Genomic DNA, 14,588 nt, shown 5'->3' on the forward strand with positions numbered 1-14,588 from the left:
TAGAATACTGGATAAGTTCTCCAGTTCTTTGTTCTCATTGGCTGAGCCTTGTTTGTGCTTCAGAGTATGTCCTTTGCTCCTACCATATGTCAAGCCAGAAATTGTAAACATATGGGTATTATAATCTTCAGAGCCAACTTTCTTCCATCCATCCATCCCTCCAGCTACCAGTCTATCACTGTTGATGATTCCTGTGTCCTGGGTTATAGAAATGAAACATTAACTAAAGTACATCACAGTCTAGAGCTGTGGTGACTGGTGTGGTAACCATACTGGCTATTTACATTAATTAAAATGAAATACAATTAAAAATTTAGTTTCTCAGTCACACTGGCCACCTTTCAAATACTTATTACCCACATGTGGCTGGTGGCTGCTGTATTGGTCTGTGAAGATAAGGAACATTTCTGTCACCATGGTTAAAGTTCTAGGGACAGAGCTAGTCTAAAGACAGATGTGTATGTATGTAAGACGCACTATGATACACAGTATCAGAAAGGTATATGAGGTATTCTCTAAGCCTGCAGGATACGGTATCAGGTTCAGCCTGGGGGTAGAGAGGGTTGGGAAAGCAAGGAAAAGTAGGACTTTATTAGATTTAGAAAGGCATGGCAGCAGAAAGAACATGGTGAATTTCAGGCACCATGAGTAATTCTTTTTGTTACTGAAGTATATAGGCCATATCAGCAAGGGTGGAGAAAGGAGGAGCAGCCGAAGGCTAGACTAGAAAGGCCATTTGCTCACCAAGTATTTATTGGTTACCTCCTATGAGCCTACTGTTGTGAACAAAATATAACAAGGTCCTTGCTGTCATGGTGTGTGTATATGTGTTTGTGTAAAAATTGGTGATAAATGCTATCAAAACAGGGTAAACTGGAGCAGTGGTTCTCAAACTTGTGTCCAGAAACCTGGGGAGCTTTTAAAAATCACAATGTAATACCATTCCATTGTGCTATAAAGTTTAGGAACCCTTGGACTGGAACATAAAACTGGGAGGATGCTTGGCACATTCAAGGGACAGGAGGCTACAGGGGTAGAGAGTGAGTATTGGATAGGCCTTTTGTAGGTTCCTGTAAGGACTTTGGCTTTTTTTCCCCTTTTTTTTTAAGGTTTTATTTATTTATTTATTTATTTATTTATTTATTTTTAGAGAGTTTATTTATTTATTTGACAGACAGAGATCACAAATAGGCAGAGAGGCAGGCAGAGACAGGGGGAAGCAGGTCCCCGCTCCCTGCTGAACAGAGACCCCGATGTGGGGCTCAATCCCAGGATACTGGGATCATGACCTGAGCCAAAGGCAGAGGCTTTAACCCACTGAGCCACCCAGGCACCCCTAAAGGTTTTACTTTTAAGTAATTTCTATACCTATCCAACTTGGTGCTTGAACTCAGACCCCTGAGATCGAGAGTTATATGCTCCACCAATTGAGCCAGCCGGGCGCCCTGGATTTTATCTTTTTTTTTTTTTTTTAAAGATTTATTTATTTATTTATTTGACAGAGAGAGAGATCACAACTAGACAGAGAGGCAGGCAGAGAGAGAGAGAGGGAAGCAGGCTCCCTGCTGAGCAGAGAGCCCGATGCAGGACTCGATCCCAGGAACCTGAGATCATGACCTGAGCCGAAGGCAGCGGCTTAACCCATTGAGCCACCCAGGCGCCCCTGGATTTTATCTTTTGTTTTGATGTTAACTGTGGTCTCTTTTTGTCCAGTCTCTTGGGCCAGAATGTAGCAGTGGGAACTGCTATTACTCAGGATCAGAGTGCTTAATTCCCGATAGAACTCTCTCTTTGAATACCTTTGTCTGGGTTTTGTCAAATTATCCTCCAAAAAGAAATAGATTTAAATTCTCATAAATAGTGATGAGTATGTTACTTCCTACAGATTACTATTAATACTGCACTGTTTTTCTTGAGGGTTTTGTGTGTAGCACCTGGATATTCTATTTAATCACTATAAAATCTGTGTGTTCTATATGTTCTTCAGTCACTTATCGAATATGTACTAAGTACCAACCACCATGCTAGGTAGGACTTTTAAAATTATTGAAAAGAAATAAGAATATCCAAAGTCTCTCTAAAAGTGAAATCACTGTTTCATTTGGTTTGGGACTTTTTCTAAAGACTCATACTTGGTTCCGGGTCACTGCTGGTCTCTGTAGATGGAGTTATTTAGGACTAGAACCTCTGGGAATTAGGGACAGGGATCATGATTGTCTGAGTGTAGAATGACTGTATCTTCCCTCTCTTCTCTGTCTTCATTGCCATTGGGTGATTACAGTAGCTGCTGCTGCTTCTTCTTTTTTAAGATTTTATCTATTTATTTGACATAGAGAAATCACAAGTAGGCAGAGAGGCAGGCAGAGAGAGAGGGGAAAGCAGGCTTCCTCCCGAGCAGAGAGCCCCATGCGGGGCATGATCCCAGGACCCCGAGATCATGACCTGAGCCGAAGGGAGAGGCTTAACCCACTGAGCCACCCAAAAGCCCCATACAGTAGCTTCTTAATTGGCCTCCTGGCCTCCACACATTTGACCCTGACCAACTCCCCCCTCCCCCAAAACAACTCTTTAATTTCTAAACAGTAGCTAGAATGTCCTTTCAAAAATGGAGGTTTGCTCATGTCACTTCCCTGTCCAGCATTTCTCAGTGGTTTGATTAAGATCAGACTTTTTAACTAAAGAGTACAGCTTGACTCGCCTGTTTCTCCAGCCTCCCTCTTGGAGAATCACTCACCTGCTTATGCCAGTCTACCACATACCACTCTTGGGACCACCACACATGCTGTTCATTTACTTGTGACACATAGGCAATACCCTCTGCCTGATCCAAACCCAACTATTTACTCAGCCTTCAAGTTTCAACTCAAGGATCTCTTCCTCTGAGATCCTCTAATGCCCCTGCTGTGGAAATATAGAGCATCCTGTATGTCTCTAATTACGGTACTTTATTATGACGTCACCCATAGAGCAAGGATCATCTCTGCCTTTGTTCTTGGTTCACTCAGTGTCCTGTACGTAGAAGGTGGACAGTTAGTTTTTGCTGAGTGAACAAATGACTTCAGCACCCTCACACTCCGTCGACCCACTCATTTATAGGATGGGTTTGAGCTTGTGTATGTGCTTTTGGAGAACTGTTTTTCTGGTTACCCACCTGATCACCAAGTGGGAGCTTCAGCCGTTTCCTCTTCTCTCTCACTTTGTGCAGTGCAGACACAGGGTGTCCCAGCTCACCTACTTTTCAGGTGGATGGGCATGAGAGTTCCCAGGCGCTGTGAGAGATGAGTCAGAAGGAAGAGTCATTCAGAAAGTAGCCCAGTCAGAGCAACAGTGCTGCCCTTTGGCTGAACTTTCTCTCTTTCTCTGTATACCTTGAGATGTTAGGCTGGTGGCACTTTTGAGCTGGTTATTACAGATTGTCAGACCACAGCATAGGGATTCATAAACCTTAATCTGGCACTTTCCCTCGATTACGGATGTTTTGGGAAGTGTCCAGGGGCCCTCTGGCCTAAGTAAAAACTTTATTGGTTTTGGGTATGTTCTGTTTCCACTTGATCACTTAGCCCCATAATGGCATTGAAGGTGGAAACCTGGAGAGCCCCGTTTATATTTCTTTGTAGCCTTCGGGGCTTTTGAGTTCAAAAGCTTTGAGAACAGCACTCTTTCGGCATTTGCTGGTTTTTTGTTTTGTTTTGTTTTGTTTTTTGGTGCTATCATAGAACAGGATGGTGCTTACTCAAAAGCTGACAAGAAAAGTTAGCTTTAGTTAGAATCACACTTTTGTAGGCTTTTCAGAATTGGAAAGAACGCTGTAGATGGGTGATTCCCCTCCTCCTCATTACCCTTTTTTTTAATTTTAAGATTTTATTTATTTGACAGACATCACAAGTAGGCAGAGAGGCAGGCAGAGAGAGAGGGGGAAGCAGGCTCCCTGCTGAGCAGAGAGCCCGATGTGGGGCATGATCCCAGGACCCTGAGATCATGACCTGAGCTGAAGGCAGAGGCTTAACCCACTGAGCCACCCAGGCACCCCTACCCTTCTTTACCTGTTAGCTTGTGAGAGTCATTGCTGTTTCCAGTAGATGTGTGTGGTAGCCCTCAAGGGTTGTGCAGGTAGAAAAATTTTTCAGACCCTAGTGTTAAAAATCTAGCCAAGAGATCAGCAAACTTTTTTTGTAAAGGGCCAGAGAGTAAATATTTTAGGCTTTTGGGACATACACTCTACTGAGGCTACTTACCTTGACTTTGTAGGGGTAGCCACAGACAAGATGTAAAGAAATGAGGGTGGCTGTGTTTCAATAGAATTTTATTTGTGGATGCTGGAATTTACATTCCATATAATTTTTCTGTGTCATGAAATATTCTTTTGAGTTTTTTCCAGCCATTAAAACAATGTAAAAAAACAGGGGTGCCTCTGTGGCTCAGTGGGTTAAGTGTTTGGCCTTTGGCTCGGGTTATGATCTCAGGGTCCTGGGATCAAGTCCTGCATTGGGCTCCCTGCTCAGCGGAGAGTCTGCTTCTCCTCCTCCTTCCCACTTGTGCTCTCTCTCACTGTCTCTGTCTCTCTCAAATAAATAAATAAAATATTAATAAAAACAAACATTCTTATCTCCTGGGCCATATAGAAACAGGTGGCATGCTACCTGTTGACCCTTGGGCTGTAGTTTGCTGACCCCTGATCTAGCCCAGTGGTTCCTAAATCTGATTGCCTTTCAGAATTACCTGGAGACCTTTTGAAAATGCTGATTTGCGGTCACCTTCCCCTCCCTGAAGATTCTGGTCCTGCAGGACCGGGGAACCTATTTTTTTACAGAAGGTCTTATTGTGATGCATACACACTCAGGGTTATAGAATTACCAATATTGATCTCACTTACCCTTCTCATTTTATAGTTGAAGAAATAGCTTTAGAAAGTCGATGTGACTTCTGATAGTGATATAGTAAATAAATGACACAACCAGAATTTGAACCCAAGTCTTTAATTCTAAGACCAGTAGTCTCTGTTCATATCATTCTGTACTCATCCCTTTACCCAGTAAACAACAAGCAATAAATGCAGGATAGTCACAAACTCAGGGTTCCTTCTTTTCCTTTTTTTTTTTTTTAAAATGAAAAGGAAAGTTTATTGAGCCCCTGGGGCCTTGAGGCTCTGGCAGGAGGCCTCCGTGTGGGCAAAGGAGGGGTCTTATTTGACCTTCTTGGGGCACTGGTTGTCGGTGAGGCCACATTTCTTACTGCAGATGACAACACAGGGGTGCAAGTGAGCAGAACACTCCCAGCAGATGATCTTGTCACAGTTGGGTTTCTGGGCCAGCTGGTGGAGGGAAGGCTGGGTGATGCCAGCTCGAAGGTGAAGCACCAGGTGCAGCGCTCACAATATCTCTGGGTATTGTGGTCTGAGAGTGTGGCCGCTGTCCAGCTGTATGTCTGCAAAAATGAGATGCTGCTGGTCATGCGCGATGCCCTTCTCGTCTTGGATTTTGGCTTGGATGTTTGACATTTTCAGTGTTGCCACTGGGCTTGGCCTTGAGGGTGATGGTCTTTGCCACTAGGGTTTTCGCAAAGATCTGCATCTCTGAGTCTATCACAAGACCGCTGCCACCAAACCGTTCCGCCACCTCATTGAAGAGATAGAGCAGGTTCCTTCTTTTCCTGAGACCTAGTGCTAGTTTCCCTCCTGAGAGCCAGCTGGGTACTCTAAGTTCTGCTGTGCCTCAGCTTGTGGGGTGGGTTTTCAGGACCTGACTGCTGATTTGACATTTAGCCTAATTTCCCTCCGGGCTGTCTGCTTTAAAGAGAGATAAGAAAGTAATAGCACGTAAGTGGCTTTAACGTAAAACTTTGTTGAGGCAGCACTAAGCTGCAGTGTGAGGATGAGAGCCGTTGTTTCAAGGGGTGCATTTCTTGGAAGAGGTGGTTTTAAGAGGCACATTTTACACTTGAGTTCACATGGCTCAGATCCAGCTCTCTAAGTAGGACATCTCTACATGGAACTTGGGCTTAATTAGAAGTAATTGAGCTGTCGTTTTGCCCAGAACAGTTCAGGGGTGGAGAAACTAAAGGTGAGAAGTAATCATTGTCCCTACTCTACCTCAACCTTGGTTTAGTCCAAGTAAGAAATGGAAGGATTGATTTTGATTTGCTCTGTCTTCCTATGAGGCATTTGAGATATTACTTGGCTTGCCTATACTTTTTTCTTTCTTTCTTTTTTTTTTTTTTTAAAGATTTTATTTATTTATTTGACAGACAGAGATCACAAGTAGACAGAGAGGCAGGCAGAGAGAGAGGAAGGGGAAACAAGCTCCCTGTTGAGCAGAGAGCCGGATGTGGGGCTCGATCCTAGGACCCTGAGATCATGACCTGAGTGAAGGCAGAGGCTTTAACCCACTGAGCCACCCAGGCGCCTGTGTACTTCTTTCTTTATGTGTATCCTGGAAGGAGGAATACTGAAAGTCTAATGAATAATTTTATTTATTTATTTATTTATTTATTTATTTATTTATTTATTTATTTATTTATTTATTTGAGACAGAGAGCACACACATACAAGCAGGGGTGGGGAGAGGCAGAGGGAGAGGGAGAAGCTGACTCCTTGCTGTGGCTAGAGCCTGATGCGGGGCTGGATCCCAGAACCCCGAGATCAGGACTTGAGCCAAAGGCAGACTAACCGACTGAGCCAGCCAGGCGCCTCCAACCATGAATAATTTTTACCTTTACTAGATGATTGTTCCATTACTAACTTACTGATGGGTTTCCACATTTGTGTACCAGGACTCCCTTCTTCACTTTCTTTATAATCTCCTTAGATCTTGCATTCTTCAAAGACTTCCCTTGTCGAGGGATAGTAACAATAAGGGAAGTAGAGTGCCCCCTGACACCTTCCTAGTCAGCAGGCCTTGTCTTAGGATTTGGAGCATAAATGGGGAGTTGGTAAGTTGGGATATTATTTGTCTGTTGTTCTTGGACTGCAAGTTCTTTAGCAGTGGGGACCCTGTCTTGTCGGTTTGTTCTTGATTGTGCCTGGGATGGGAGGAGCAAAGGGATGAAAGTGGACAGCATCACCTCTGTGCTCACATTTGCCTGCACCCTGTGAGCTCAGTGCTTTAGGGAGATGGCAAATGGGCTTTAATTGCATGCTCTGAAAGTCCTGAACATTTGCTAACAGGTACTATTGGAATTTGGGTTTCCACCTATGTTGGCTCCTATATAAGAGGATAGAGCCCCCCTTTTAAAATATTACGAGGTTTTGGGGCATCTGGAAGGCTCAGTTGGTTAAGCGCCTGCCTTCGGCTCAGGTCATGATCCCAGGGTTCTGGGATTGAGCCTCGCATCAGGCTCCCTGCTCAGCAGAGAACCTGCTTCTCCCTCTCCCTCTCCCTCTGCCTGCTGCTCTGCCTATTTGTGGTCTCTCTCCATCTCTCTAATAAATAAGTAAAATCTTAAAAAAAATTACATAGTTTTTTGTTGTTGTTGTTGTTTTGTTTTAAATACTTGGCATATCTATAGAGGTGTTCCAGATGGATAAATTAAGAGAATGATAATTTATGCTGTCCATAATACTGTAAAAATCCACACTGAAATTTCTTTTATTTATTTATTTTAAAGATTTTATTTATTTATTTGACAGAGAGAGATCACAAGCAGGCAGAGAGGCAGGCAGAGAGAGAGGGGGCCTGCTGAGCAGAGAGCCCGGTAGAGGGCTCGATCCCAGGATCCTGAGATCATGACCTGAGCCGAAGGCAGAGGCTTAATCCACTGAGCCACCCAGGCGCCCCTGAAATTTCTTTTAATAATGAGTACTCTTACTGTCTTTAAAATGATTCACTTCTCAGAAATTCAGTTTTTCATATAGCTATTCAAAAAGAAGAGCAACTATTTAGGAATTGAAATTGGGTATATTTTCAGAATTCTTACCTCCTGTATTGTATTGCTGCCTCTGAACAGCTTCTCTCTCCTTCCTTGCTCCATAGTTCACAAAGCATTTAGGCAGTTCTGAGTGACAGTTACCAGGGCTTCCATAAAACCTTTATTCCTCAAAATGTTCTAATTTGTATTATTTCATTTTATTCTTTCAGCTCTGAGGTAGGTGGTGTCAATGGTGGAAATTCTCTTTTATAGTTGAGGAATAGCCCAAACCATTTCATTCATAATTCTGAAGTTAATGGCAGGACAGACTTTATTGTGAGGGTCCAGAGACCTACCCACTCGGCCACTGCCATTAATGTCTCTTTGGGTCATTGCTTTTAGATGGTTTATAAAAGACTCAGGAGTGCATAGTGAATTGGTTTTGGACTTGAACTAAAGAAACAAGAGCCCCTTAATAATTCTAATGTTGCCTGTCAGGGTATACCCAAGAAGCATTTTTAAATGTTTTTGGTGAACAGTGTGTAAATATGTGAGGAAGATCCGGAGGCAGATAGTCTCACATTCAAAGAGTAACATTTCCTTCTGTACTTGAGTGAGACCATCTGAGTGTATTATTGTTGGTTTTTTTTTTTAAAGATTTTATTTATTTATTTGACAGCGAGAGAGAGATCACAAGTAGGCAGAGGCAGGCACAGAGAGAGGGGGAAGCAGTCTCCCCGTTGAGCGGAGAGCCCATCTGAGTGTATTGTTAATAACCAAAAAGTCGCCAAAACAAGGTGATGTGTTGGAGAGGGAGGAGGTTCAGACTAAGATTTTCGTACTGTGGACTTGGTATCCAAAGTTTTGTTTTCCAAAAATTAGGCTGGAGTATTACACACAGTGTTGCTTAGGCCCGTTTGATCAATGTGTAACAAATCTGTTTCCTCAATATAACATGCCTTACCTCTCTATAATGCATCTGCATTTTTAGCTTTTTTCTGACTTGAGTATTGACGATAAAGAGAAACTATATTTAGGGTGACAGAGACTTTCAGACTAAAAATAAAACAGTGGTTCTCATTAACCAAGGTCAGGGAGAATGTGTGTACAGTTTGAAAAAGTTCCCGAAGATTCCCTTCACTCTCACTAGTTGAAAAACAATGCACTGAAATCTACTTTCTGCTAAATACAGTTGAAGTATGATAATGACAAGTATTAACTGAGGTAGTTCCATGGGCTTCATCTACTATCCTAAGGGAAGGGTGTTTGGGAAGTATAGGTAGAACCACAGTATTTTTTTTTTTTAAGATTTTTTAAAAATTTATTTATTTGACAGAGATCACAAGTAGGCAGAGAGGCAGGAGGAAGCAGGCTTCCTGCTGAGCAGAGCCTGATGCAGGGCTCGATCCCAGGACCCTGGGATCATGACCCGAGCTGAAGGCAGAGGCTTTAACCCACTGAGCCACCCAGGCGCCCCTACCACAGTAATTTTTAAAAAGATTTTATTTATTTATATATTTAGAGAAGAGAGAGAGAGCTTGAGTGGGGTAACGGGGTGTGGGGGGACAGAGGAAGAGGGAGAGAAAGAATCTCCAGCTGACTCCACGCTAAGCACAGAGCCTGATGCAGGACTCGATCCCACGACCCTGAGATCATGCATGACCTGAGCTGAAATCAAGAGTCTGACACCCAGCCAGCTGAGCCACCCAGGCACCTGGATAGAACCACAGTATTAAAAAAGCTTCTTGGTGCTCTTAATTTTAACCCAGGAGGTATTGTAGGTCATAACAGTATGAGTTTCCTACCTCATGGGAAAACTTAAAAGTAAAACAAGTGCTTTTTAGTTACTCTTATTTCCTCATCATCCCTTCCTTTATGAATAATATCATCAGTTATCTTCCTGTGATACTTCCCGTACAAAGGAAGAAACACTTCTTTGGATCCGTAAGACCTGAGTTCAGGGTCTAACGCTGCCATTTGCTGGTTTAAGTTGCTTAAATTTCTGAGCTGCCTTAGGGCTTGGGGAATGTTAATTGGCTTGAATGAAGTGAGTTGGTATCATTATGTGCCTACCTGTTATATAAATGTAACCAGCATTCCTCCTGGTTATGGGTGAGTTAACTAGTTCATGATTGATAGCTGTGGGAAAGGGATAATTAAGCTAAAATAGGAATAGAGAGAGAATATATATATTTTTACCTTTTTAAAAAAAATTTTACTTTTTACATTTTTACCTTTTTATTTTGAAATAATTTTATATCTGTAGAAAATAAGAATAATCCAAGGAATTCTGTATATCCTTTACTCAGATTCTTCAGTTAACATTTTATCACTTGCTTTATCATTCATTGGGAGAGAATGTTCAGCTAACAGCCGAGTGTTTACAACATGTAAGCATGTTTTTACTTGTCTTATGCCATGCACCAATCCATTAACATATAGGTACTGTTATCTCCATTGTGTAGAACAAAAACCTAGGGAGGTTAGATCAGTTGCCTGAGATCCCAAGGTAGGTAAGTTGCAGAGGTTTGATAGGAAAGTCCATGTTTTTCACCACCTTCCTCTACTAGTGGATCTGGAGACCTGCATTTTAGCCGAGGTTTTGCCACTAACAGTGATATGGTTACTGGCAGTTTATTTCACAGCAGTTCCTTTGTTTTCTAGCAGTTTCCCTTCTTTTCATGGAACCCAGCGTTCCTGGCCCTGACTTGCCTCACTGTAGAGACAGGTTACCATCAATGAAGTATCTTGAGCTTTTTAGGTATATAAATCAATGCTTGATCTAGTATTGCTGATTAAATATAATTTGTTTAAGCAAAAATAAAAACTAAAGTTTGTATGCAGAGTTTGTTGTTGAAGTTATGGTGAGGTGTGAGTACACTCCTTTACCCACACTTAGCTTCCATGTGAAATAGATGGAACTGCTGTGATTTGATCGGTGTTCTCTTTTGAAAGAGCATAAACCAGCAGAGTTTTTCTTACTGGGCAAAGGATCCAGAGGTGCTGGACTATTCCTTGCTCTGAGCACCCTCCTGAGATGAAGATTCTTTACCCTTCTTTCTGTTTGACTACTGGGCCCTGAGCATTTTGATTCTAGGAGACCGGGCAAGATGACAACAAGGTTTGGTCTTTAGATTATCTCCACTTTCTTTGAGTTGAATCCACCCCCACCCCCAACCCTTGGTTTGATCAGTCATCTTCCCCCTTGGTGTTTATAGACGTAGATTTTGTGGAACCTTGAACTGAAAATTGTAAATTTGGTAGCTTGTGGGCCAAATGTGGCTGGCAAATGTGTGTTTTTGGCTTGCTTAAAGTCTTAACTTTTCCCATTAGTAGCCAACATTTAAAAAAGCCAGAGGTTTTCATATAAAAACCTAGCTTTTAGCTTTTCTTTAAAAGGGGGAAAATTGAGGGGCACCTGGGTGGCTCAGTGGGTTAAAGCCTCTGCCTTCGGCTCAGGTCATGATCTCAAGGTCCTGGGACCGAGCCCTGCATCCGGCTCTCTGCTCTGCAGGGAGCCTGCTTCCTCCTCTCTCTCTGCCTGCCTCTCTGCCTGCTTGTGATCTCTGTCTGTCAAATAAATAAATAAAATCTTTAAAAAATAAATAAATAAAAGGGGGAAAAATGAAAGAAAATAGATGATGATCCTGGGCCTACAAAGAACAGAACTGGAGTGGAACAGCCGTCAAGCGCTACTGTCCCCAGTAACCTATTTTGTACCTGGCCCCTGTAGACACTGAATTTTCAGCTTTAGACCTAGAACTTGAATTTTTGTTTTAAAAGCTGGAGAAGTACAATTTGATGGGTTAGTGTTGAGTTACCCTATCCATGGTTACAGAGTCCTGCTTTCTTGGGTAGGTAGAAAAATAGCTTATAAATAAGATTAGGGACTTACAGAATCAGAATATTTTCCCTATCCTTGTCATTGTTTCATTTCCATCTTTGTGGGGCAGAATGACTCCTAGATCTGAGAGCGCCAGAGTTCAACACTGTATTCCCTGCACACGGGCACCACTGCCAGCAGAGGGTGCTATCCACTCACTGAGCCTGCTGTCATGTTGGCTCCGCTGATCAGCAGCTGTTGGGCATGTGCCCTGGGTCTGTGTGAAACTTTGGGCATGTTCATTTGGTTCCCATCCCTAGTGCCCACCCCTTAGACCCTGGCCAGGTTATTGTGTCACTAGGGACTCTGTTCAGTAACAGGAAACTGGGGAAAGTTTAATTGTTTTCTCCTCTCTCTTTTTCCCATGCAGCTGAACAAAAGGTTCATCCTCAGTTTTCTCCATGCCCATGGGAAGCTGTTTACCCGGATTGGGTAAGTGTGCAGGATGTTTATTTTATTTTCCTACATTACAAGTCATTTTGGAATTTAATATTGTTAGCAACTAGACTGTGTTTGTAACTGAGGGCACAGGGTGTGAATTCTTAGAGGCCTCCACCTTCTCTTCACTCATTCTGCTCATGAAGTTTGGGAAATATTATTCTGCATCCATCTGTCTCTTCTTTCTCTATCTTCATTGAAGCCCCCTATTAAACATCAAACCCCCACCTCTAATCCCACTGATTTCTCTTTCCTCTGCCTTACAGCTCAGCCTCTAGTGAGCTCCTTAAGGAAGTTATACTCGATCCCTGGGTACAGTTACCAGGTGTCCTCCTTGGGGAGAATGCTGTCCATTAATTTTCCCTTCAAAGAGAAGAGTAACATTTTCTTTCCTCTCACATTTTCTCATCCTTCTGAACCATACCCCTTTCTTCTCTGCTCAGGTTCCTGCACCATATTGCTGATCTCTGTAAATGCTAAGACTTCTCTTTGGTTTCCCCATCCACCATGGATTTACATAAAAATCTCAGGGAGGATGGTGTGTGCAAAACCTTGTTATTTCATCCATTAAATCCCTGGAAAGAGATCATGTCTTGAGTATTCCTTTCGTGGATCAGAGATTTTCCTCACTGTATAAAACCAGTGATCCTAAAGCCTGATGACTATACCAGGCTAGAGGTGTGCTGAATGTCTCCATAGTCTAGGAGATGAGTAAGTGGCAGCATGCTCTTTCATGGGTCTTCATCTGCGTCTTCATATTTTCTGAGTTGGAGGTTTTATTATGAAATACCCTTTGAGTTATATCTTTTGGATTATAGATCCCCTGTTATTGTTAGTGTTTCCTTCACTTTCTGCTATAGCCTTCTGAGTTTATCTGTAGTGCTCTAGAAGTTTTCCTTAGTGGGAGAAGCAGAAAGGCTTTGTCTTGCTTCAAGAAACACTTAAAAAAAACCATGGTGAACTAGAAAGTGTGCTTGTTACATACTCATTTGTCATCAGCCTGGACAAGAGTGACAGTGATGGCTGGCACAAGGGTAGTCTTGATTTTGAAATCACTTGGGAAACTTGGAGTGGTGCCAACAGATGCATCTCTAACTGTAAAGTAATTCACTTGGGAAAAGGAAATCAGGAGTGTCAGTAGTTCCTCTCCTCCCCCATCCCCTCTCCCCATAGGCTCTACCCTGGCAGGAGTTTTTGCTCAACACTGTTGTATCCCCAGTGCCTAGCATATAGTAGGTACTCAGTAAATATTTGCTGTATGAATAAATAAGTCATTATAAGAAATAGACAGATTGTATAAGACTAGAGAGAAGGATCTAGTATTGCAGTAGGTTGTAGTAGACCCAGGCCAATCACTGGTGAGTCATGTAAAGCTCTAGCTACAAGGTGGGCAAAATATTATTATCAAGGTCATTTTATAAAATAATGCATCACAGCAGGAAATACTACTAGGCTGCACTTAAAATAGGAACTATGGCTCATCTTCTCTTTATTATCTTTTTTCTCATTTTAAAAATCTTTCTTACTACCTTACTACCTTTCCACTCTGTATTTCTCTACTTTTTTCCCCCTTTCCTGTGTTCTTTAAATTTTCATGTACTGTGGTGTTCCAAGACAGTATTTCTCAACCTTTGTACTGTTGATATTTTGAGCCTTATAATTCTTTATTGTTGGAGGCTGTCCTGTGCGTTGTAGGTTTAACAGTATCACAGGATTCTCCCCACTACGTGCCAGTGCTATCTCTGCCTCTCCCCACCAGTCATGACAATTACAGATGTCACCAATGCCAAGTGTTCTTTGGGGGACGGAATTGCTCCTGGCTGAGACCACTGTTCTGTTAGAGATGTAGAGAGCTAAAGAAGTTCTAAATCTAGAATGTAGTTCTAAGTCTAGAATGTAGGAATATTTAAGATATATTTTTGTTAGGTCTAAGTGTTAGGTAGAATCTTAATTTTGTTCCCTCTAAAAAATCCTCATAGTTACAAATATTTTGGAGGAACTTTGCAAACGAACCACAATAATGATTAAAAAGCTAGAAAATTATTTCTGAGAGAAAAATTTAATCTCAACAAAATTGAAGTTAGAGGCACCTGGCTGGCTTAGTTGGTGGAGCGTGTGACTCTTCATCTCTGGGTTGTGGGTTCTAGCCCCACGCTGGGTGTGGAGATTGCTTAAAAATAAAATCTTAAAAAAAAAAAAAAAAAGCACACACAGAAAGTTAAGGTAAAAAAAAAAAGTCTATTTAGAGATAGCTGTGGGGTAACCTGTGTTTAAATACAAAAGAGTCATAACCAGGTAGTTTTGATTTCTATGGGATGACAGTAAGAGAAAAATAGGCTTATGTTGCTGCTGAAGAGATTTGGGTTAGGTGTAAGAAAATTTCACAGAGGGAAGATGTTTGGGAATTTTCTGCTCTGGAAGTCTT

General features: G+C 42.1%; 1 protein-coding gene and 1 pseudogene across 3 annotated transcripts in view; one reads left to right on the forward strand and one right to left on the reverse strand.

The window, feature by feature from the left end:
- Nucleotides 1-14,588, forward strand: part of SMG6 (SMG6 nonsense mediated mRNA decay factor) — a 237,758-nt gene that overhangs the window by 37,832 nt on the left and 185,338 nt on the right. For all 3 annotated transcript variants that reach the window (XM_032846751.1, XM_032846750.1, XM_032846752.1), the window contains exon 9: nucleotides 12,096-12,157. In XM_032846751.1, the coding sequence (XP_032702642.1) occupies nucleotides 12,096-12,157 (62 nt within the window). The remainder of the gene's footprint in view (nucleotides 1-12,095; nucleotides 12,158-14,588) is intronic.
- On the reverse strand, nucleotides 5,183-5,573 carry LOC116860640 (annotated as a pseudogene).

The sequence above is a fragment of the Lontra canadensis genome, unplaced genomic scaffold (assembly GCF_010015895.1).
Source record: "Lontra canadensis isolate GAN:19392208 unplaced genomic scaffold, GSC_riverotter_1.0 scaffold180, whole genome shotgun sequence".
NCBI lineage: Eukaryota > Metazoa > Chordata > Mammalia > Carnivora > Mustelidae > Lontra > Lontra canadensis.